General features: G+C 39.0%; 2 protein-coding genes across 3 annotated transcripts; both read left to right on the top strand.

Annotated features, from left to right (window-relative positions):
- Nucleotides 1–61: 61 nt before the first annotated feature.
- On the top strand, nt 62–3,604 carry LOC6581460 (SUN domain-containing protein 2). 2 transcript variants are annotated; one of them, XM_015161850.3, is made up of 4 exons: nt 62–329; nt 599–733; nt 2,335–2,985; nt 3,079–3,604. In XM_015161850.3, the coding sequence occupies exons 1-4, from the start codon at nt 212–214 to the stop codon at nt 3,480–3,482; spliced, it is 1,308 nt and encodes a 435-aa protein (XP_015017336.1). In that variant the 5' UTR covers nt 62–211; the 3' UTR covers nt 3,483–3,604. The 2 variants fall into 2 exon arrangements, with proteins under 2 accessions (XP_015017336.1, XP_002007189.1); XM_002007153.4 differs by lacking the exons at nt 2,335–2,985; nt 3,079–3,604 and adding exons at nt 992–1,648; nt 1,715–2,255 and having other exon boundaries at nt 76–329.
- Nucleotides 3,605–7,698: 4,094 nt separating this feature from the next.
- LOC6581458 (pollen-specific leucine-rich repeat extensin-like protein 2) lies at nt 7,699–22,207 on the top strand. Its single transcript, XM_002007151.4, has 5 exons — nt 7,699–7,861; nt 10,091–10,132; nt 20,718–20,914; nt 20,983–21,301; nt 21,716–22,207. Exons 2-5 carry the CDS (start codon nt 10,130–10,132, stop codon nt 22,082–22,084), a joined length of 888 nt encoding a protein of 295 aa, XP_002007187.2. The 5' UTR covers nt 7,699–7,861; nt 10,091–10,129; the 3' UTR covers nt 22,085–22,207.
- The last annotated feature ends 2,813 nt before the right edge of the window (nt 22,208–25,020 follow it).

Raw genomic sequence — 25,020 nt, 5'->3', positions numbered from 1 at the left:
CATAAAAATATTCTCTAAACGTAGTTTGCAATTTTCTAAGCATCGACACTCGAACATCGATAACCATCGATAGTACAGGCTGTTTACGAAAAAGTAAAACATGCAAATGCCAAGGAAGGGACAGAGACCAAAACAATTACGAAGATAGCCACAAAGAGAAACGTGGAAAATTTATGAAAATCTGTGAAAATTGTGTGGTGGCGCATAGAAAATGGTGCTGCGGTCGGGAATTATAATTCCATTTCAATTTCGCGATACTAAGAAGCTGCTCATGATTGGCGTGCCCGAGGAGAATCGAAATTTAAACATATGGGACTTAAAGAATGTTGGTAAGCCTTCTTAACGGACAGTAGCAGGTGCTCATCGGTAGAGGGGGCGGGGGAGCATGGTACAGGAGGCAACAGCGCACGCTGCCACAGGCCCAGGGCAGGTCGTTAAACTTAATTGCTTTCAGAAATATGTGTGTATAAAGAGAGCAACACCCAAAATGCTTTTAAGGGCTGCAAACGCAGCATAAATTGTGATTTGGACATTGGAATTAAGCAATTTTCCCCCGTTTCCCGTTTAGCAACTATTTCTGATATCGTTTCGTTTTCAGTTCGCGCTGCATTTGGCATCTACAATTTTGAGTTTCGCAACAAAAAGATCGGCTTCAACATACCCGATGAGCTGCTGTTACATTATTTGGCCCAACGTCACGACCTCACAAATTTCGTTATTGAAATAAGCCAAGGTAATTTCATATAGCCATTTAAGTTAGCCGCGTTACAGAATAGCGTTTAAGCCTTTTAACAAAACTTGGAACCATTTACATACACATACATATATGTATGCATACATTTGTATGTGAAAAACACTATATGTGAATGCGAATGCATTTGTAGATCTATCTGTGTATATAGACGCGGCAACCGCTAAACGTGCTTTGCTTGTAAGTCTCTGACAATTGCACTATAATAAAAATCCACATTGAAAATGCTTCCTCTTGCAGCGCTAGACGATGGGCACGCCAAGGAGCTGCTCTCCTTCGAGCCCTCCTGCTCAATGGCAGTAATCAAGCAGCAACAGCAACAGCAACAACAGCAGCAGCAACAGCACCAACAACAACAGCAGCAGCAGCAGCTCCATCATCCACATCCAATACAACAGCACGTGCCACTGCCTCAGCGCTCCAACGAGAGTGTGAGCCACGCCCACGACTATGTGGCTGGCCCCCCAGCCTTACCCGGCTCACAGCCGAATTCGCCAGCTCTGGGCGTCTGCAATGAGGCAGTCGACTCACCATTGGAGCAGGCGAACAATTCGAACTCGGATCATGCAGACACAAACCAAAAGCTGCGGCTCACACAAACCTATGCGGAACGTACGCCCGAATCGTTAACACAATCAATAGATCCCATGGACATAATACCGAAGGCGGAGTCTGAATCAGAAGCAGAGCGTGCTGCACGTGCAGCTCGCTTTCAGGCGCGCGTACAACAACAGCAGCAGCAGGTGCATCAGCATCAGCAACAGGCACAAACACTGCAGCACTCGCTGCCTGCCCAGCAGTTCTTCTCCAACTATACGCACAGTCTGCCGACTATGACGCCACCAAATACTTCCCAACAGTCGCCGTACACGCCCGGACTGATGAGCCGATTTAGAAGTGAGTAGCAGCAGGTGATGGAGATGAATATATATATATATCTAAAACTGTTAATTTGCCTTTCAGAACGTGGCGAACGCATGTCCAAGGACCAAAAGGAACTGTACGTCAAGTTCTTCGAGGACAATCCCTGCATGCTGTCGAACCATCGTCGTCACGATGGCCTCACCGAGCCGCTGTGGAGCAAATTGGCGCACATGCTCAATAGCGTGCCACAGGGCGCTGTCAAGAATGTAGAGGATTGGAAGCAAACGTTCGATGCATGGCGATATCGCATTTTCATGTACACACGATACAACTCCAAGCTGAGCATGTCGGAGACGAGTGACCCTAAGAACTTTAAGCCGCTGACGGCGACCGACCAGAAGGCCTATGCTATGTGGACCAGTCACAAGCACATTGCACCGCCAGATTATGATAAAATGGATATGTTTGTGCCGCTGGATGAGAGCACAAGCGCAACGAACACCTACGACTACTAAGGCAGTCCACAAGTCCCCAACCAGTGCAAATGTTAATGATAATCAGAATGAAGATGATGTGTACTTTAACTAATACTAAGCGCTAAATACATTATGTTTAAGCAACATATATAATGCAATTTCAATTCATCTAGTTTCTATTTATAGACTTAAGAATGTTCATTTGTGTAAACCTTGTAACTAACATGATTCCTTTGCTTGCAGTGTACGACGGCGCCTTGGAGAACTATGTGCTTCATCCCCAATGTCGCTGCGGTGCTCAAAAGCTGCTCAACGAATCGCCCACGCCAGAGGAGCCCACAAATCTGTGCCAGAGCAACACTGTCATAGACGCTGTGCCCTCGTCGGCTACAATGACGCTGGATGATGAGCAGGAGAGTCTGAAGTACCGTATCGATAAGGCTAGTAGTGGTGCTGCATCTGCGGAGCTGGGCATGCCCGCCTATGATCCGTGCACACCCAAGATGGACTATGACACGCAAGACGAGTTGCCGGACTCGCCGCACTCGCCACAGCCACAACAGCAACTGCAGCAGCAAATGGTAACAGCGCCGTTGCCATTGCCACCACCGCCTTCACATATTCCGCATCATCATCAGCACGACGACGAGCAACAGCAGCAGCACCAGCAGCAGCAACAACAACAGCTGTTGCAGGAGCGCATACAGCATGAGTTCATGTTGCAGCAGCAGCAACAGCATCAGCATTTGCAGCAACAGCAACATTTGGCGCTGCTGCAACAACAGGAGCAACAGCAACAGCATCAGCAGCAACAACAGCAGCAACAACAACAGCAGCATCAACAACAAGGCGTCAACATGGCTTTAACCCCATCGGGCACAAATAACATTCGACGTACGTGAAAGCAGTTCTGAGCTATGCTCTAAATTTTACTCTATATTAACATATTTCTCTCTATCTCTCTCTCTCTCTCTCTGTTGTCCACAGAACGCAAGGAACGCATGTCAAAGCGCCAGAAGGAGCTCTACGTGCACTTTCTGCAACAGCATCAATTCATCAACGACCATCGACGCAACGATCCCGTTCTCGACCCGTACTGGCTCAAACTGGCAAATCTATTGAACGCCGTGCCCCAGGGCGCGGTCAAGCATGTGACGGAGTGGAAGCAGACCTTTGACAATTGGCGATACCGTATCTTTTTGTACGCGCGCTACAATTCGAAGCTGCAGGACGAGGAGGCACAGAATCCGCGCAACTTCAAGCCGCTGACACGCACCGACAAACAGGCGTACATTATGTGGATACGCAATCCGGACACTGCGCCGCCGGATCTAGACAAAATGCGTAATGTGTTCTGCAATCTGGAGGAAAGTTCGACGCACCAGGACTAAAAGCCAGCCGGTCTTTCAACAGGCCGGCTCATTCGCAAGCGCTTTCGCTAATTGCCATTGTTCTAGTTCATAAGAAATGGTTTTCTATATATGCATATATATATATATGTCTATATATATATCTATATATTGTTTTCATGTTAATTTTGTGTAATTTTATAACTGGAAATGCATTTTCTTTTTTTTTTCTTTGTTATGCTAATATATGTATAAATATATTGATTGAGTAAATTGTTTATGTTTAAGCTGCAAGTGTGTGGCAGGTGAGAAAAGGTAAATGATTTAGTAGTTGTATTTTGCAATATGCTATGCGAGGGCTGTCTGAAACATTTTCATGAAACGTGTTCTGTTCAAATGACTAAATACAGATTTTGTATGTATAGTGTAGTATCCGATGTCTATGTATATCCCTAGGACATGTTACTTGTATTAATGATATATCCAAAAACTTTCATCTTTAACAAATTCGAATGTGCTTCAACGTTATACATACTTAAGCAACAAATTAAGAAAACCTTAAGATGACAGCATGTAATCCCATGTTCTGTATCTCATACAGAGCCTTAAATTCGATTGCAATTCAGGCCCGTTTGCACTTTCAAACAACTTTCCCATAACGGATTGACAACAAAGCTTATGCAGGATAAGCAACCTTGAACCTCAATGGAGTCTTGGTCTGTCTGAGAGTAGAATGAATCTAAAGTTGACAAACTCCTTTCGATATGAATTGAGTAAATGTATTGTTGCTTGTAGAAAACATGCATATATATAGATATACATATATGTATGTGTATGACTTCCCTATCTGAGAAATACGAATCGAGATCTAGACACCTACGTCTATGTAGACTTCTTATGCGTTGATTAATTTGCTGCCCGCGGCGTACAGCATCCAATCTGTGGGTACTTGTCGCACATGCTTCGCCCGTTGCTGCGGCTGCTGCTGCTGCTGCTGTTGGAAACTAATCCGGCGATCATTAATTAACTGTTCAATCAAATCCGATACGCTCAATGCTGTTGACTGTCGGATGTTTTTTTCGCCTCATTTCATATATTTTGGGCGCTGCATAGAACCGAATCAGGTTTATTCACAAATCCGGCACTTAAATGCATATCAGCTAAGAAGAGTTTTGAATATGAATTTGCAAATATATAAGAAAATGTATGTGTATACATATATGGATATATTCAAGCATATGCAAATGGCATTTAGATACGTTGCCAGAGTCTTAAGCGTCTTTAGAGATATTTGTAAATTGGCTCATAAACTGCTCAGCTGTCCGGCCGTTTGTCGCTTATCTTGGCGTCGTCCGTTGCCAATTGCCATTACTAATAAAGATAAATGAATGTGCGCTCATTAAATAAAAGGCATTGAGCTGGCTCTCTGCACCATGAACGGCCAGCATCAACTACATATCTGACTGGGGCTGTCATGTCGATATCTATTCCAGATCTGTAGCACTCAGTCAAGCGTTCAAGATCAATAATATTCTCGGCATTAGCACATTCAGCATTCAATATTGCAAAACTGTAGGCCGTGCCAGCTGACAGCCTCAGCTGGGTGGCTTTGCACTTATAAATTATGACAACTGGGCCCAAGCAATGCTAACTGCAGTAGCCATGATGTAACCCTATATAGAGCACATCGAGGGAGCGTTAATGATCTTGCGGTTTGCATACGAGCTGCGACTTGAGGACAGTCCACCAGCGCCAAGTCAATGCCAAGGCAAAGTAAGCATTTGTGTCTGACTTAATTAAAGATCTTATCTAAAATACTTTGTATATGAATAATAGACTTATTTCAATATTAATTATAGATATTATTTTATGTGTCGTTACAGCTATATTTCCATTTCTTCCGTTTCACAATGTGCTTAATATGTAAATATTATTTCTATAGACTCGCAAGCTCATCTCCACGTTATCTTATCTTATCTCATGCTAGGCTTCGATTTACGCAATGGGCGGTAAAATCATACATAGATATCTGTCTGTTATCTGTCAACTTATCAGAGCTGACAAAAATGATAATATTATTTGAATTATAAATATGAACGAGGGTGGTCTGAAAAATTGTTGACCTTATCTTAGCTATAAATAATTCAATATATTAATAATACATTTGTTTTGGATGTCGAATACTTTAGATCAACAATAAAGATTTTCCAATTCTTTGACACAATATACTCTATATATACAAATAAATATAAATATTTATACTTTGTCTTATCCACCATCAGATGTCTGCTTAATCAATGCCAAGGACAAAATGCATAAAAGCTTTGCACACAGCTCAATTTTAGCTTAAGGTTTCCTATTATAGTTTTTGGGTAGATAATTAACAGCTAAACTAGTTTACTCAAAATGTTTTGAGCATAGCTAATATATGTATGTATATATAGCTTAGTTCTTATATTTGATACATAATTAGCTCAGCAGACATCATAAGTATCATCTGAATCCATATCATATAATTTTAGACAATATACTAAATTGAGCCTCAATACACGGAAACTGAAGAAACCTATATCATATCATACCATATACCCCCCTCAGCATTCCTATCACGCATAGCCAAGACTTTCTATATAAATTGATAGTCAATCAGTTATTTATTAAGTTATTGCTTCAATCTCTAAGCATCTCTTAGAAACCGCATTAGCCGCCGTTTTGCCTCAAAGCGCATTTTAGCCCCTCTATCAAACTCGAATTCTTGCTCTCTGCAAAGCCTTGGCTTGCCTTAGCCAATCTTAAGCTATAAATTAGCCAGCCTGTCACTTTCGATAGTTTACAAAAATTACCATCAGATTATGCGAACGCCGAAAAAATTCTCCCACACTCTCCAAGAGCCGAAAAAAATATCAAGCAGTAGCTGCCACTTGTACGGCCCACAAAATCATCAGATCAATCATAAGCACGAGAAAAAAATCAAATGTGCTGTAAATTAAAAAAAAAAATACTAAGAAGAAAAACGATAAAAAGACCATAAATGCGATAGAGATCTTTTGTAAGACCTGTTTTGTACATGGCCCGCCCCGACATAAAATCAACTTGTCAAGCCAAAGCGTTTTAAGCAGACATTTCTGTTGATTTACTATTGGAACCAAATACACACTCGCATAATTGCAAAAACTTGTGTATGCTAATCGATCGTCCGCCTGGCTGATATGGCTTTTTAATTAGATTTACATTTTAATTATAGCTGTTTTAAGTGCCCTGAACCTGAGGCAAATGCATACGGAATTATGTATGGAAACCATTTTTGGAAAGTTCAACTAAGACTTTGATTTACGATGAGGAAATACAAATTGAGATGAGCTGAACATAATAAGAATTTGAATATAGATATTAAATGTACATATATGTGTATATAGGTATACATACATCTTGTCTTTAGTTATAGAATCAGCGTGGCTTATATTCCAATTTAGGCTCAGCCTTCAGGCAGGGCGTGCAGTCTAGTATACAAAGATAACGGGTTATATATATGTGATATATCCACATATAGGCATATATGTGTGCTATATATAAACAAGTGTATATCAAGTTTCAATGTCGCTCACGTAATGTCAACTTAGGCTAAACGTTTTGGCCATTAAAGAGGTCAGGGCTGTTCACTGGCCGAAAGCACATGTATATATACCATATATTGATATACTGTAATCCTGCTGTGATGTGCTTCATTAAAAGTATTTCCAGAAATGTAAAAAGCATTAACATATTTGATGCAAAGGAACTCCAAAAATTTATCAAGAGCTGCGTAAATTTGGATACCGCATTCAAATTAAAGCAAATGTGTGTATATAAATATACACTTGATTAATTAATACAAAAAATTGTAAAAATTGCAATTTATGTATAAGCTTCATTAAATGCAAATCAAGAAGAAACAAATATATAAATGAACATCTTTATTTATATGTGTATATATGTATGTATGTGTATGTATATAACAATTGAAATTCCAGCAACATGTCCAGCCGGAAGCTGCCCTAGCAACATATGGGAAAAACTCGCTTTGGCAACACAATCGAACAAACACAATGAAAAACCAAAATAAAAGCGAAAAGCGAAAAATCAAGCCGAACTGGCCGACAGCCGACAGCCGACAGTCAGCAGGCAGCTCGTGCTGGCTTCGTGCGGCGCCTCGGCTAGCAGCTGATGCACAGAGCGGCGAGCAGAGACCTGAGACCTGAGACCTGAGACTTTATGCTGATGCTACCACATGCGCTGCTTTCAGTGTGGCCCGTGTCTCCAATGTGTTTTGTCACGCTTAAAGCGCTGCCCTCGGTATAGCAAACGAAACGAAAACAAAACAACGCCAGCACAGTAAACATTCAATAAAACGGCAGCAGCAGCAACTAACGAAATTCAGCAATGTATGTGAAGTGTTAACAGATAAAACGAGAATATTGCAAAAATCTAAATTAAAAGTCGCGTTGCAATGGTGTTAATTATGATGAATAAATAATAAATCATACACACACATACATATGCACACACACCAGTGCAGTTCTCAGGCAGTAAAATTTGGCACAGCCATGCAAATTCCTTGCTGCAAACAAAAAACAAAAACACAAAAGACTTAGGCAACGAACTTGCATGCAGCTATGCAACTACGAGTATGCGCCTGTAGGCAGCCAGGCCACAGCCCAAAAAAACACTCAGCTGCTGTCAGAGCCGTGTTAAATTTATGCAAATAAATAAATCAAAGCCAAAGCCTCCGAGCCTGAGCAGGAGGCGTTCTTGTCGTTGTCGTCGTTGCACGCACTAAAAAAAAAAGAAACAAGAAACAACAAAACTAATCAAATCATGTTTGAAGTAAACGCCTCAAACAGTTAAGCGAACTGCAGTTTTTAAGGCCGCATAAATCAAATGGAAGGGAAAAGCTAGCAGCATAATTGAATATGAAATATGAAAAAATATTTAAAAAAAAATAAAAATAAACATAACTCAAGCTCATATCATGTGCATAATAACACAAAATTAAACGCGCTTTTAATGGCAACAACATTGAAATGAGTTTGTTTCTAAGGCTTTTCAATTGCCCAAGTAGGCACTCAAATATATTGTAGTTATGCTGTTTAAAAGCCGGAAATAGTTTCAGATAATTGTAAGCACTTGGCGTAAATTAAAAAAAAAAACTTCTTTGATGCCAAAGCATTTTGTTTTCTTTCTGTATAAAAAAAAAAAAAATAAAAAAATAAAATGAATCCATATAAAACAGAACTGGAATGCAAATCGAATTCTATTTAATACTTGTTTCAAGTACAGTGGAAAAAAACGAGTTCACCAATCAATAAAACCCATGTACTACTCATCTTAACTAAACTTGTTTCTCCACTTAAGATATTAAGCAAACTAATTAAATAGATATATGTAAATATAGATCATATCCACTACCATTTAAGATCAATGCAGATCTCGCTCAGTTGACGCCTCAAAAACACGTTTCAAAAACGCAGAACTTTACGATTGATGTCAGGCATTATCGTTCATAATATATTAAGATTGGTCAAGTTGCTACATAGTCACGTTTTTTTTTATTTTATTTTATTTATTTATTTTTTTTTTTGGGCTGCAGCCATGACACATAACAATTCTTCAGACTTTTTATAAGACACTTTTCAATTTACGATGTCAATTGACAGCGCGCCGGGACTGCGGCGCAGACGGCACTTAACATGCGTGGCATGCGCGCACATTTGGCTGCAGTCGCGACACTGAAAGACAGCGACTAAGGCCCAAGCCAAGCAATTTTAAATTACGCGCACTTTTAAATTTTAAAACAGCGAAAAAAAAACAACAACTAAAAATAATTGTCATTTAAATTGTTATTTACGCATGCGCGACAAACGCTGACGCCGTCGCCGACGCCGCAAAAAGTTTGACTAGGTCAGTTAGCGAGCAGTACGGGAAGTTTATTATCAGCTGTCGGCGGGTCGCAGATCTATTTACGAGTGTCTGCAATTGAGACTGCAAATTGTCAGCGTCACCAAAGCAAACGAAACAATCGCAGCAATCGGCCAACTCTAGGCGACATTCACTGTGGCAATAGGGTCCAGTTCCGTCCAGTCCCGAGATTGCATAATGAGCGCAGCACAGTTCATTTGATATTTTGCCTCTGAGATCTCAAATCTGATTTGATATTGTCACATTGAGCGTCATCGTCATTCAATATGCGAACAATGCCGCGCGTCTACAATTACCGGCTAGCAGGCAGCGCACTCCCAAAGCCGACTCCAAGTCCGAATCTCAGCTGAAGTCGCAGTCTGTCAATGGAAAATGTTTTCATAACTAACTCTAGCTGCTGCAGCAGCCGCAGCAACAGCTGTGAAACTCGACTACAAACTAATAACAATCATTATAAGCATCGCAAATAGAGGACAGCAGCAAAAACAATTACATTTTCTGTGTATATATAGAATCTGTGTGAGTGTCTGTGTGTGTGTGATATCAAATGCCAAATAATTGCAACGACGACAACGACCCTCAAAAAGCGAAATGAATTAATGAAAATATTGATATATGCTCAGATTATGCGCATAATTACAACAATCAATAATCAATAACAAATACAAAACGAATCTATTTCTACATTTTTGCAGCTAAACTTTAATTTTGATTAGAAGTTTCAAATTACAATCATGGTAAGTAATAAATAAAAATATAAATTAAATTAATTCAAATTAAGCTTTAAAGAGGCCGAAAGATACTTTCGATATGTGAGATCTAAACATTTATATATGGCTGGCTATACATTATCCCTGTATATATACTATATGCAGACGGCATATGATTAATGTTCTGGAATGTGCTTCAGGTTTATTTTTGAATTCATTGACTGCCCGCTGCATACAGCTGTTTGCTAACAAGTGCAAATACAGTGAGAGAAAAAAGGGCTAGAATAATTATGTTAATTTGTATTCTAGAATAAATTCTTTTTGCTTAAGCAGACTTCAATCTTGACTTTCAATAGTGGAATTTTAATTAGAAACAACTATTTTGCCAAGAATTATAATAAACAATAGGGGTTCTTAGAAGAAGTTTGTTGTCTAAGTCTTTTGCATAGAATATAATAAACTTATTTATAAATTGTCAATCTTTGATTTCCGCAGAATATCGACTTTGCAAGCTCGTTTCCCAAGTCCTAAGCTAACTATATAAGACAGATATTAAAAAGAATATATTATTCCACTCAAGTCAAAAAAGAAACCTTTCCTTTAAAGTTCGTTTCCTAAGTCTTTTACTTGACATATCAATTTCAATTAAGCAAATCTTTTGGCTCAAGCTAGAACATTTCAATCCTCTATTTTCTGTTGCGCCTAGTGTACTTGGGTTTATATAGGTAACGTATACGTAATTTCTCACAGCATTATTCGAAATGAAAAAAACTTAATAAGCTAAAAAAAACCGCACGAATTGATTTAATCAGCGAACGTAACCGCAAAAAAAAAATTTAAAATTAAAGACGAGAATAAAAACAAATCAAAATAAAACTGTCACACACTTCGTGATTATAAATCATGATGAGAAGTCAACCGCAAAGAGAATACGTGCATAGCCATAAACTTGAGATGAATATCATTTATTTTGGGATGAGACACATTTGCGCAATGGCAACCAGCACTAGGTAGGGGTACTCAGGCTGTGGTAAATTTGATTTTGTTTGCCATTTGTTTTGCTCTCGCAGCAAACAATTGACAATAAGGCAATGACCCACAATTGTTGCTATTGTTGCTGTTGTTGTGATTGTTGTTGTTGCTTATTGTTTGCAATATTCTTGTAACTGCATTTGTGATTTACCGTTGAACAATGCTCGTTTGGTTTGACAGAAGCAGAAGCTTTCGCCAAAGTTTGTGTCTTAAGTCATTTGATTGGCACCTTGTACAGATGCACACCGGAAGCATGTTGTCTGCTCTTGGTGAAATCAGCGTCAGTAATTGACAATATGTACAGCATATATATACATGCATATAAAGTTATTTGTGCAACATCATTTAAGTGTAATTAACGTTTTATTTTTTTGCTAATTTTTTGGGCTTTTTTTTTTTTTTTGTTGTTTTTGTTATAATGAAACGAACTTCCTCATATATAAACTCAGTGGATTAAGCAATTTGGTTAGTCAATTTCTCATGGAAATTGGAATTGATGAAACGCTTCACACTCTTATCTAAACGCCATTAAGTATTTCATTCGACAAAAGCAATTTGTCAGCCAATTAGCCTATGGGAAATGTATTGTATAAACAAATATTAATTATCTTTAACAATTTCTATTGTTATGCTGATGCTGTTTTGGTTTGGAGGTCTCATAACTAATGCAAATTGTTACGCTATATAGCTGAGGTTGATCTCTGTGCGCATATCGAATTATACAAATAGCTATGTGAAACGTACGAAAATGCATATTTTATGTAAAATTTGCAACATAAACTATGCAAATTATAACTAACTCAACTCTTGTTTGTTTTTTGGCTTTTTGTTTGGTTTGGCTTTGAATCAATAATGCAGTTCAAATCAAATGGCTGCTATTGAATGGTCAGCCAATTTTGGTTGGTTAACTGTAACGGTAGCACATTGACCTCTTGGCCAGTTGCAGAGCTGCCGTCGGTTGCACTGGCCCATTGTTGTGGCCGAAAGCAGTTCGATTTATTTATTTAGTTTTACATTTTCACAACACGAACGAAACGAAATTCCAGACAAACGTCGAAAAGTTCAAACAGCTAAGTGCCTGAGAGGCATTAACTTGAAGCGACCCAACCGCTGATTAGCCATGGCTATAGCTGTAACCATTGTTGTTGTTGCTGTTGCTGTTTTTGTTAATGCTGCAGTTGCGTTGCAGATTTATGATTAGCGCCCAGTTAGCCTCTGAGCAAAAAGACAAGACGCAGCGACTGCCCTACTCAAAATGCAAGTTATTATGTTGAAGGTTTTTCTTTTTACGTTTTTTGAGATTTTTTTGCGAAACGTCGACTACGCCCCCAAATGCCACAAATTCAATGAGCCGTGCTGATATCGCGCTGACCAATCGGACCAGCAACAACAAAATGTTGCAATTTTTGCTTAATAATATTTTTTATTGGCCAAAGATGCTTCAGCTGCCAATTGAAGCTCCTCGTGCGGGCATCGATCGGACTCTTGCGCTAAATTGCTTTTAATTAAATTTTCTGACACGCCAAATACGTGTCGAATGTGTCAAGAAATGATCGTAGAGGTCAAGTTTACAGACACCTGGAAGAGCTGTATAAGCTACGTTTCAGGTAGATAGAATCAGTCACACCTACAGCCAGCCAGTCAGCCAGGTAGGCAGACATTGAGCTGTCTCTTATTGAATGGATTTGCGATTCCATTAACCCCGCAAAAAAAAAAAACGAAGTAAAATATCGAAATATTTGCCAACTTAATTGAAATCAACATGATGTCTATTTATTTATTATCTCATGTTTGTTTGCTATTAAATTTCGCTTGTTTAGTACTTTTAGAGGTTGATTGACTCCCACGTATTTAAATTTCAGCTGTTGACTTTTGGCATCGCAAATCATTTTTGGGCATCAATGGGGATTTAAATGTATAAATTGTATTTATTATTCTTTTGTTGTGGCTGCTTGAATAGCATGGGAACATGCTGGCAATTAATCAAGATGCAGCCAAATTGATTGAGGAATTTTCAAGCGATCAAAGCTCTAGACTTTAGCGAAATTTTGCAATACATATGTACATATATTCAGCCAAAGATGATTTAGCTCTTATTTTTAGTCTCCGCGCAGGCATTCTAAATGTATTTTTAGAAAGCTTCACGGTTGGTACATTCACTAAGACAAGACTCCACTCAAATTCACGCCAATCAACTATCATCAAGTCAAGCATCTTCGGTCTGTCTGTGGTGTGCGATACACGACATCGACACCATCGACAGCAACGACACCATCGCCATCTTCATAATTTTGTGATCCACAAAACCGCTAAAATACTTCAGATGCCAGCAACAACAATTTTAGCAGAGCATTCAAAAACGTGTGCGCTCAAATGCCTCACAAGGTTGCTCTGAGTCGGCTGAATAGACATGCGACTTGTATTATGGTTAATAGCTCGAGCCCAAAACGGGGGACCGAGCGCCGGCACGGCGGGCCAAAGCTGGCCAAAAGCTGACGAGGAAGCTGCCACCGAATGTAGACGTATCTATTGAACAATGCGAGCAATGCAATGCGATCTGACCAAAATATTAAACATGTTCAAGAGGGTTCTCGATGAAGTGTAGTTGATGGAGAGATACCCTGCAATATGACGGAGTTGAGAGATGTGATGCTTAGGTTTTAGATGAGCGTTTTATATACTTGTAAGGTTGTTATACTCAAGAGCCTAAACTGTAAAAAATATACCAATATAATAATGCGCATTGACATACAGACAAAAAAGCAGACACAGATATGTCTATCATGTCAGAAAGACCGACAGCTAACAGTTGAATCGATAATGCAGACATTTAAAGCGAGCGCTAGATAAATAAATAAACATATGAGCCGATAGATGAGCAGATAAACAGACAGAATGGGAGACAGATAAAGAGCAAGACAGATAGGCAGGCAGCGAGACAGGCAGAAAGGTCGATAGATCGATTGGTAAAAACGTAGACACATGTATAGATCGATATGTAGACTGTCAGATATATGAGTCGTTAGGAAATTAGGCAGATAAGTGACTGATAGATTGGTTGGAAGATAAGCAGATGGCAGTTAGGCACACAGATCGATAGGCAGATAGAAAGGCAGAGATATAGATTGATCACTAAAAATACAGTTACATGAAGAGAGATATAGATAGATGAACAGGGGGATATATAGAAAGATATACAGATGAATGAACAGACAGTTTGAGATGACTAGAATTACTTGATTGTTAAGGGCACTAAATATAATATATACATATATGTATATATATAACAATACTTTATAATCTCTCCGTCATTCTCTCCTTTTCCGCGTTGTTGCATAATTTAGCAGAAAAGCACTAAACCTCTCTCTAACCACTACCAATATAGGGTACTAAACAACCGTTCAATGACTAAGCCCAGAGGCGACCTAATGCCAAAATGTTTTAACAAATGTTTCAGCGTTTCAAAGCGTGAAACAAGTTTGTGCTGATTTTGCTGTATTTTGTCGATTTATCTTTATTTTTGGTTGCTTCTATGAAATTGGCCAACATTAGGCTGTGACAAACGAGCGCAGTCGCGGCAAATGCAACGCAAGCAACAGCCAAAGTGAACAGCTTGGTGTTAAAAAGCCATGTCAAAATTTAACGCCAGCTTTGAAGGCGCAGCACGAACAGACCGACGCGTCGCGTCGTTGGGGGCGATGTGTCATGTTGTTTGTTCTGGCCACAAGGTCGTCGAAGCACGCTGAGCTAATTGATGGATGGCTGAATGCAGTGAGCGACAATTTGCCAAACCTTGAACTTCTCCACTGAATGGAATAAGATGTAGAAGATGATGAAGAAGAAGAAGAAGCAGAAGCAGTGGAAGTAACAGTAGCAGTCAAGACTTTCTGGCCAGGTGGTTAGCTGGTTAGCTGGCTAGACCAGGCCTAGGCCAGGTCATCGGTTAGCCCTGGTAGTCAAAGTTTTGCTGTTTTTATATGCAAATGAGGCGCATTACCTGAGACGCTGTAACACAGCGACTAATTACCTGACACGCTTCGACTGCTCGCTCGCTTGCCCGGGCAGATGAAGTCATTTTGCTGCTGTTGCTGTTAAACCCTTTATTTATAGCCTCTCTGTATGTGTGATTCTCGAATCAAGCGTCAGCTACGCTTCAAGCGCCAACTGAAGGCCAGCCAGACAGCCAGACAACCAGGCAGCCCCCAGTCAGCGAATCAGCGAATCACTGAATCGGCTGTGCCTGAAGAACACAATCCAAATGTCTGTCTGACCATTCAGTGATCTGCCGGATGTCTTCTCTGCATTGCTCTTTACGGATCTACAGCTCTCAGCGCGTAAAAAGCGATTAAGATGTAAATTTAATGACTATGTACGCTAAGGCTAACACGTAGAATACACAATTTATGGCTAATAATTTTGTTATTTCCATTTTTGACACATTGATAGCACTCCCACCTCAGATCAAGTTGTCTAGCAAATGCATAACTATAGAAAGAATGGTGCTCTAAATTGCTCTACTCTATATACATGGTCTTTTGCCATTTGACTATAGTATAAACTGACATTTCCTGTTCTATGGGCTGCAATTTAGGCTGGCTTAAGAGAAGCAAAGCTGTATTAGGAGCTCAGACTTAGCAGACTTTTCGGAAATAGCTATTAGAAAAGAAATATGCGTAGCATATTTAATCTATAAATGGCTTAGAGGAAATAGAGCACAAAACTATGTTTTTTATGAAAATCCTAAATATAAATTTAATATTATTTTATTTATATATTAAAAGCTAGAGATTTTAAATGTACTACATACTTATTCACTGTACTGTTATTAGCTTCTCTTCCATCTGCTTCATATATTAGAAGGGATTCTTATACAGAAAACATTGTGTCAGGCTCCACTTTCATACCCTATTTATTAGATTGTTTCTCTTATACAATATATATGTACATATATAAGCAAAATATCAACCTCTAATGTGGTCTGATAGTTAATTATCAATAAATTATCATTTTATTACCAATTTATTTCAATTTGCAATTCATAATACACTAGGAAAATATGAGCTCCCCTTCAATCTCATTCAGCTTTCAGTCTAAAAAAACTTGAATATAATAATCAAAAATTCTCTATGCTATAAATTATACATTCGCATCAACTCTTGCTAAACAATAACTGTAAACTGTGAATGAAACATCATGAAATGCCCTAAAGATATGAATTTTGATGGCTCATTACATATTGAATTGATATTATGAATACCATTTGATTAATGGGTCTTACTCTGGCCAATTCGTGGCGCTGTTGCAACTTTCGTTATGGCTGATCTTTGATATTTGTGTCTTTTTGGCTACACTTTCATCACCCACATCTGATAGGTTATTCCGATGAATATATTCATTTATCATTATGCAACGGCGGCCCGCATTCGAATGCTTGCCAAACGCTATGCAGTGCAAATTCGAACAATAAATATGTATATCAATAATTAAAGTGCAATTTCAGCTCACCCGCATGACACGAGTTTCAAAATGTGAAGAAACAGCAGCAGCCGTAGCAGTAGAAGGCCATGCCCTCATGATATATATAAATGATTTCAATTAGGGCGTTTTCAAAATGATTATGGCTAGTTTTTGAATCATTTAACAATTTTTATTTTTATTTTCTGCTAATAATGTTGCTGTTGTTGCATTAGTTGTTATTACTGTAATTGTTTTTGTTGTTGTTGTTGTGCAATAAAAGACAATGCGCTTAACGGACTTTGGTGTTGCACTCGATGGCAGATAAAAGATTGCCCCGACCGCTGGACCACTCTGCTAGACAGCTGGCGCCCCCGCCTAGCACACTTTTCTGTGGCTCTAGCCACATTAAATTAAATCTAAGCTTGACCCAAAAAAAAAAAAAAAAAAAAAAAAAAACAAAAACAACGAAACTAACTAAAAACTACTTAAACGTTTCGCAAAAATATTTGCAGTTTTTTTTAAGCACTTAATTTGCAGCTGAGCCAAGCTGCAAGCGGAATGCCGAGCAAATCATTTTGAGATAATAAATGATTATTTTTCCGCTAAACTGCGTTAATCAAAGGCCTAATGATAATGGACTATGGCTATGGACGTGTTCACCTCTGTTTATTGATTGTTTTTAATTAGTCGATTAGTGTTGCTCTTGTGGTTAGAACAACGTCCGCCCGCCCTAATCGCTCGATCACGCCGCATTCCTGCTCATTACGCCGCGGCAGACGGAGAGAGTGGGAGGAGTCGCAAAAGGTGATATCCAGGTTGGGTGTGCCGACCAATTAATGCGATCCCAGGCGATACTGTTACGCCTTTTTTTACACAAAAATCATGTGCACGATTTTGGAGTTCATTCAACTGGCTGGCACTTAAAAATATCCCAATTGCGCAGTGTAATTCTCAAGAAAAAAAAACTTTTTATTGGCCCGGCAAGCCACAGCACACGCACAGCAACCCGATTTTAATCTAACAATCCCGACCCAAGTCTCGCACTTTAATTAACATGATACAAAAAATAATAAATCGAAAAAAGCCGTATGAGTTGCGAATGAAAACTATGCGAATACCTAGGGCGCAAATGGCTGTGCACTTGGAGAAAATCTAGAGTAAATTGAGGTTTTAAAATGGTTTCTGCTTCCCATATATTAATATTTAATATAAAAACTTTAACCTTGGGTACGAAGCTTCCCAGTGCGTATACTTAATTTATACACTTAAAGAAGATTTTAAGAAAATTAAAAATTAATTTCAGAGTTCTATACATAAAATACACTCAGAGAAAATATGTCAAGCAAATATAATATTCAAGAAAACATCTTAATTTTTTCCAATTCTACTGTTCCGTAATATCCCTAATTGATATGTACAACCCCAATCTCTGATACGTAATTTGTGTTTCTTCTTATCTCATTCGCATTATAAATAGTCCGACCAAACATAACAATTAATTTTATTCACTCAAATAAGCTGTCTGAGTTTTTCGCCAAGTGTAATTATCTGTGAAGCTAAGTGAATTTCAAGTTCAAGGCCGTCGCAATTATGTCTCGGAAGTGACAAAGAGCGATAAGTCGACAAGCCAAAGCCCCTGATCGCAATTGAGTGGCTATTGTTGCATAACACAATTTCTGATGCTGTCATGGTGCTTAACAACGGACACTTGGCCAAGTGGAGCTGCCCAACTGCGCCATTAAATTATCTCATTGGCGTCTTTGACTAATGTGTTGATCTCTTTTTGTACTTTTTTATTTATTGAATTATCGGATTGAATTTGATATGCAGTCGAAATTAAAGTGCCTAGTTGATATGATCTGTTGTTTAAATTTAGCCGGCATTACAACATCTCGAAAGCAGCTTCCAAATGAAACCTAATTTAATCACAGATTTCCCAACCTAATGGACCCAGTCGTCGATCATTAAATCGCCAGGTAATGAACCGAGCCATAAAAAGTGAGACTTCAAAGCAGACATTACTTGCATATCTTGTGCTGCGAATTTGGCTAATCGATCACAGTAGTTGAATACACAAATTCCTATTTGCTATGCACACGGCGCATTGTCAACATCGCTGGCAATTGGCAATTGTTATTGTTATTATTGAAATTCAAAATCATATCTGCGTGGATATCGAATATAACCTATATACTGCTGATTTATAGCCGTTATTCAGCTGCCAGTTTGATTTGAATCTATGTTTATGGCGACTTTCAGGAATCATTGTCGAAAACATGATATTCATTGTGCCTTGCGATAAGAATAAACATCGATCGAGCCAACTAATTGGTGGAGAAAAAGAATCGATGCTGGCCTTATTGAAAGCAACTTCAAACAGTAATAATAAACATCGATGTATGCACAAGCAATTATTTCTAATTAACTAAAAGCAAAGAATCGATATAAGGCTTATAACACGCCTGACAACTTTATTCATTTGTGAGTTACACAAATATTATGCACTCCAGCCAATTATTCCTCATGCACTGATTTATAGGTTACGTAAGCGGCCGTTCGTTAGTCTTGGCTAGTTGGAAAAGAATGAATTTGCTGAATTAGAATGCAATGGTCACACTCTTAATTCACCGGGCATGTCAGTTTTATGTATTGCGATTTGCAAGTATAAATAAAATATACGATCACTTCATATTGGTTAAAATATGCCTGGCAATTGTTCAAGCAAACACACATTCAATTCGCGAAACCAACGACAACAACAAATTCTCATCTTCTAGCAAAGGAGAATAGCGCAACAAAAGAGGAGCAAAGAGTTACAGACAGTTATTCACCCACACTCGCATATGCAGGCACACGCATATGCAGACAAACGATACTGCAGTGCATTGCCATGCTGCAGGTGGCATCGATAAATCACGAATATCGATATCTTTTTTTGTGCGCGCATTGTCAAAAGCGCCGCCGATTGACAAATTGGCAACGAACAAATTTGGCCAAGGAGAGCGTCGTGTGTTGATTGTGAAAATTGTATTGTAAAATCGATTAACCCCCCTTCGCCCCTCCTCCCAGCTGCTCACACCTTCGCCAGAAGCACAAGCATTTAGCACCTTTCAACTGTTCAACAGTTGCTGTTCAGCTTTTTGTATTCCTGCAACTCATTTTCATGTTTAATGGCGCGTAATTGATCATTAGCTGCAAAAACACTTGAGAACCTGCGACAATGTTCGCAATGCATATATAAATAATAAACGGCTATCCACCGAGCAAAAGCTTAAGCTTTCATACATTTATCTATTTATTATATATAGCAATAAATGTTATAAAAAATGTTAGATTATAAAAAAGCCATGAATGCAGCCTAATTAATCAACATAAATCTATTATTTAACAAACCAATTCAATTAACAAAACAAACGCTGACTGAATATAAATATAAATAAAATATAAATATATGTATGTGAGTAAATAAATATTTATCAAATCGCTATAAATCATGCTCCAAATAGGGGGGGGGACACAATGACTTTGAGCTTTTGAACAGTATCTGCATTAGGCCTAATAGTGTTAACAACTTGAGAAATTTTCACACAACAGCAACAACTACAGCAACAGCAACAAACAATGACATTAAGCTTACAACAATTTGTGTCGCTTATTATTATTAATTTTTTATTTATTTTTTTTATTTTTTTACACTTGACATTGTTGTAAGACGCGTAATTATAAAAGTTTTTTCTTTATTTATGAACGAGTTCAAGAGCGAAAATTTGATTTTGTTGTTGAGTTTTGGTTGCATCTAAGCGCTATATAAAGCGCATTTAATTGGCTGAGCTGAGCTGTTGCTAATGCGGCAATTGCATCATAAGCTTTAAGGCAAAGTGAGTTGGCAAGCAAATAAATGTTTTACATTCTGCAAATTTGTACAACTTGTTCTACATATGTACATATGTTCAGATATACAGATATACACGTTGCAATTGGGGGCGAATGAATGTTCTCAAGGCAATTGCCTAATCGAAGCAATCGACGCAATCGACACAATCGCTGCCAATCGCTTTGCCATCGATTAATTTTGACAAATTATTGCCACATGCATTCACCTTATAAGTTTCCTCTGTTGCAGCCTTCCATTTGCCTGCTGCTAGTCATCTGCCTCGTCGCGCGCAGCCAAGCGATACGCGTGGATTGGGGCACCAATACGGGTCCCATAGTGCCACCGCCCCCGCGCACCACACCCGCGCCGCCCAGCCGGCCATACCGTGAGCCGGCGCCTGTCTGGGAGGACCAGAGTGACGACATTCCCAACCCACATCCCTACGTGTAAGCAGGAATCTGATTGGCTTCACTCTCCGCTCGCTCATTTCTCAATGAGCTGTCTCTCTTTACAGCTATGTACTGCCGCCTCCATCCCGGCCTCGCACCTGGGTCATACCCGCCGGCCCCTATGCACCGTCCAACTACAACAACCAGCCGCCCAAGTACAACAACTATGGCCAGCTAGTTGATCCCTATAGCAGTGCCAATGCAGGAGCGAGACCAGCCACTGGCACCGTCTCTGTGCCAGCGCTGGCGGCTCAGTATGTGCCCGGAGTGGGCATCAAATACACTGCGATTGCGCCCAACAACAACAAGCTGCAGGGCAAATACAATGCGAAGACCAAGAAGTACAAGGCCTACGAGAAGGCGAAATATGCTCCATGGAACTATGTAAGACAATACGATAATCGTAAGCGCTATCTGCGCTACTGATATGTATATATGTATATATTTAAGGAGTCCGTTGTTCATTTTATCAAATTGCGTGTACAACAACAAATTAAAGCCAAAAACGAAAAAGAAAAAACTACATAAACAGCAAAAACAACATGTAAATGCTTTTGACACTTTTGTAAATGCTTTTTGCACAATCGCTGTACAAAGTACGAGTACACCCACCACACACGTATACACAGCCACAGCTACAGCTACATCTAGAGCCACAATCACCCACCCACCAGTCGCCACCACTCGCCAACAGTTGCGAATCGCAATCGCAATCGCATTTGCTTTCATGCCCATGTACCACGTCCCCACGTTCATGTCCATGTCCATGTCATAATCACATGCATCATCTCTTTGCAGTTGCAGCTGCTGCCCGTGGAGGAGAAGGCGCTGGACTGGCAGGAGGCGGAGGAGGCGCCAGTGAAGGAGCCGCACTCTGAAATGCCGCTAGACACACTCAGCTCCTCCACGACTGCAGCGCCCAACAGCAGCAGCAGCAGCAGCCCAGCAACAGTAACAACAACAACAGCAACGCCAGCAACTGCTGCAACGCAAACATCAACAACGCAACAAACAACAACAACAACAACGACGGCCGCTATGTTTGCCAATTACAAGCTGGCACATGAGAAGAGCGCCTACCTGAAGAAGCACAACAAGTTGAAGAAGCTGCTCGAAATGCTGCAGGCACCCAGCAGCCCGACGCAAGCGAACGCGACCTCAAGTTGAGCGCTACATAAAAAAAAATTAAAAAGAAAAAAAAACGAAAAATAATAAAAAACGAATATATGCGAATTATACGTTAAGACTTGCCCCAAAATTTGTAAATACTTAATAAATCGAATACAAAAAGAAAAATGAAAAAAAAAACACGTTTCATGCGAATCAATTCACTTACATAGAAACAAAAGACTCAGGCAACAAACTTGAAACTTGCGTGCACTACAACGGGGCGTCAAATCGAGCCTTAATAGCGCACCGCGTAGCAAAAGGGTAAATACTTAGTAAGACACAGACGCACACACACACTACACACTAATACACACACACAAAGTAGACAAACTCTAGGCTGTCAGCGGCTGGCTGTCAAAGTTATAACGGGGCCAGGTTATGCTAACTTGAAACGATGATTGGTACTTTCTTGAACGGCTTTTCATAGCTGGCGGCAGCTGGCGCAATTAGCCCGATCGTTTAGTAATATGTATGAACAGCTTCTGGTGGTCCATCATTTAAATGCCGTTGATCACAGAGCGGCAGCCAGACCCTGACCACGGCGGCTGCTGTCAACATGTGCCACACGTCAGCAGCAGCAGCTGGAGTAGGCAATGAGCAACAACATCATTAGCTGCCGCAAGCAAGAACAACAATGCACAGTGCTAACTACCGTTTAAGACTGTTTACTGATTTTTTTCCAGTGTACTTTTGGCTGCTGGAGTCATTAACCAGCGCTAATTTCCGTCGCATTGTCAACGGGTTTCGTTTTCGGTATCGTCTTTTCCTTTTCCCTTTCCTTCGCTTTTGTTTTTCAGGTGCTTTATTTTGTCGTTTGTGGTTTGTTTTGTTTAGGTTTTTAATTGCGTGCGCTTCACGATCTGAGCGCATAGTCTGCATCCATTTATAATGATTAAGGGTACAAAATTTCGTGACAGCATTACACAAAACTCTTTAATTAAATACAATTTGTTAAAATTGACAACAATTTAACGGGCTACAGATAATTGCTGGCGCTGCTTTACATTGTATAGCAAGTGGATTTGTAGCGATATATTGATATGTGTATATATATATATATATATATATATATATATATGTATGTATGTGTATACGTATGTATATTTTGTATAATAAGCACTTGGGCTGGTCTTGCTAAGTGCACTACGTTAGCCAAAGCTTTTGTGCTTAATAACTGTTATTTACTTGTTCTTTATGCTTCTTGTTCTCTAATCATTTTTTATGGCTTTTCTAAGTATATTAATTAAATAGTTCTTTTTGCTTATTCATTTCTTTTTATATGGGTTTTTAATGTGCTTTTTTTAAGTGCCTGTACTTTAAGGTGATTTTATATCTTCTTCTTATAGCTGTAAAAGCAGAAAGAAAGAAACTCAGTAAAGTAAGAGACATCATTTGATTTATCCGACTGCTAATTTACTTATCTAAATACACAAATTAAATCCATAAACAAACATTTCGAAAAACAATTGAGATTAGCATTTCTCGCTAACGGAGTTTATTCACTTTAAATATAATAATGAAAAAAAATAAATAAATAAATAAAATGGATTAACGATTCAAAAATGCAATACAAATTTATAACTGCACTCGAAAATATTCACAATTTCAAATGGGCGTATAAAAATGTCTGTGGCATTTATCAATTTTATTCGGCGACAGCGCCTAAATAAAACAAACGAAATTAACAACAATCTTTCACATCAATAAAATTATGCAAATTTCATTATTTTTTCTTTGTAAATAATGTCGCTTGTTGTCCAGCTTGCGACAATTAACAACTGTTTATTTAGAGCGGGATGATAAATATACGTTCATTGATTGGAAGTGTGAGAAGTAAGTGAGAAAAAGCGAAGCTCTTGCCCAGCCGAGGTCACGCGACAAATTACAACAGCAAATTCGCTTCCGTTTGGCTGATGTACCCAATTGTTGAATTTATGAGTATGAATATGAGTGTGTGTGCATGAAGATATTTTTATATGTATATGCTACCAGTCCTCTTCTGCCCGTGTGTGTGTGAGTGTGTGAAGTGCGTGCAGCATCTCTTACCTCTCACAGTTCCAGGCGATTGTTAACCCCAGACTTTATGTACAATGTGCAAGCAGCTGGGAGACAAAAACCCGTAATGTTGAAATAGTGGGCGTAGCTAATACGATGAGATACGGCTGCAGACGGTAGATTGTGCATGGATGCAAGTTTATATGCATTCAAAAATTGCTTTAATGATGAAGAAGAAGCTGAGATAAAAGATACAAAAATATATATGTGTCAGAAAATGTATATGCAAGTACAAGTAATAAAATAAAAATAAGAGAAATTAATTGAGATTTCAATTAAATATAAAAATATGAGAAACAAAATATAAAAAGTGGAGAACAATTTTCTTAAATATATAAAATAAATCAATTTTTAACACTATAAAAAATAACGAATAAATAAAGTGTTAAATTAAAAGAATAATTACATAGGATTTCGACTTTAATAAAACACAATAAAGAACATATTTATCACCAAGAAAAACCTGATAAAAGCAAATTCTATCAGAATCACGATAGCAGTAAACATTAATGTAAATCGACAATCCGTTGATTACAAATAAACTACGAAAAAGAACAAAAAGCTCAGTTAAAATAGATTCAACACATGCTAAACTGCTCAAACATATTGAATTTATCTCGATTAACCTCGTCACCTTTAGCTGAGGTGAGACTCAGTTGCATCATGATTGTGTGGCGGGCGCACTCTGCGTATGCGCAATGCTCCGGCAATGCAACTGCAACTGCAGCAGCAGCAGCTAAATCAGTGCCAGACCCAATTCCAACCCAAAAAGAGCCCAATTTGAGCTGAGAGACATGTGTGCAGCTGGCGAAATTAATTTGATTAGAAACGTAACGAAACGAGCGGGCCAAAAATCATTTGGCGGCTTTTGGGACAAC

The sequence above is a fragment of the Drosophila mojavensis genome, unplaced genomic scaffold (assembly GCF_018153725.1).
Source record: "Drosophila mojavensis isolate 15081-1352.22 unplaced genomic scaffold, ASM1815372v1 contig_74, whole genome shotgun sequence".
Classification (NCBI taxonomy): domain Eukaryota; kingdom Metazoa; phylum Arthropoda; class Insecta; order Diptera; family Drosophilidae; genus Drosophila; species Drosophila mojavensis.
Note: the sequence above shows the minus strand (reverse complement) of the source record. Positions and strands in the feature narration are given on the sequence as shown.

Excerpts from the sequence above, each read along its gene's own strand:
- LOC6581460 (XM_002007153.4), top strand. The coding sequence starts at position 212 with ATGGTGCTGCGGTCGGGAATTATAATTCCATTTCAATTTCGCGATACT. Across the intron at positions 330-598 it reads ATGGGACTTAAAGAATGTTG|TTCGCGCTGCATTTGGCATC; the intron begins GTAAGCCTTCTT and ends TTTCGTTTTCAG. Across the intron at positions 734-991 it reads CGTTATTGAAATAAGCCAAG|CGCTAGACGATGGGCACGCC; the intron begins GTAATTTCATAT and ends TTCCTCTTGCAG.
- LOC6581458 (XM_002007151.4), top strand. Across the intron at positions 20,915-20,982 it reads CCCAACCCACATCCCTACGT|CTATGTACTGCCGCCTCCAT; the intron begins GTAAGCAGGAAT and ends CTCTCTTTACAG. Across the intron at positions 21,302-21,715 it reads AATATGCTCCATGGAACTAT|TTGCAGCTGCTGCCCGTGGA; the intron begins GTAAGACAATAC and ends ATCTCTTTGCAG.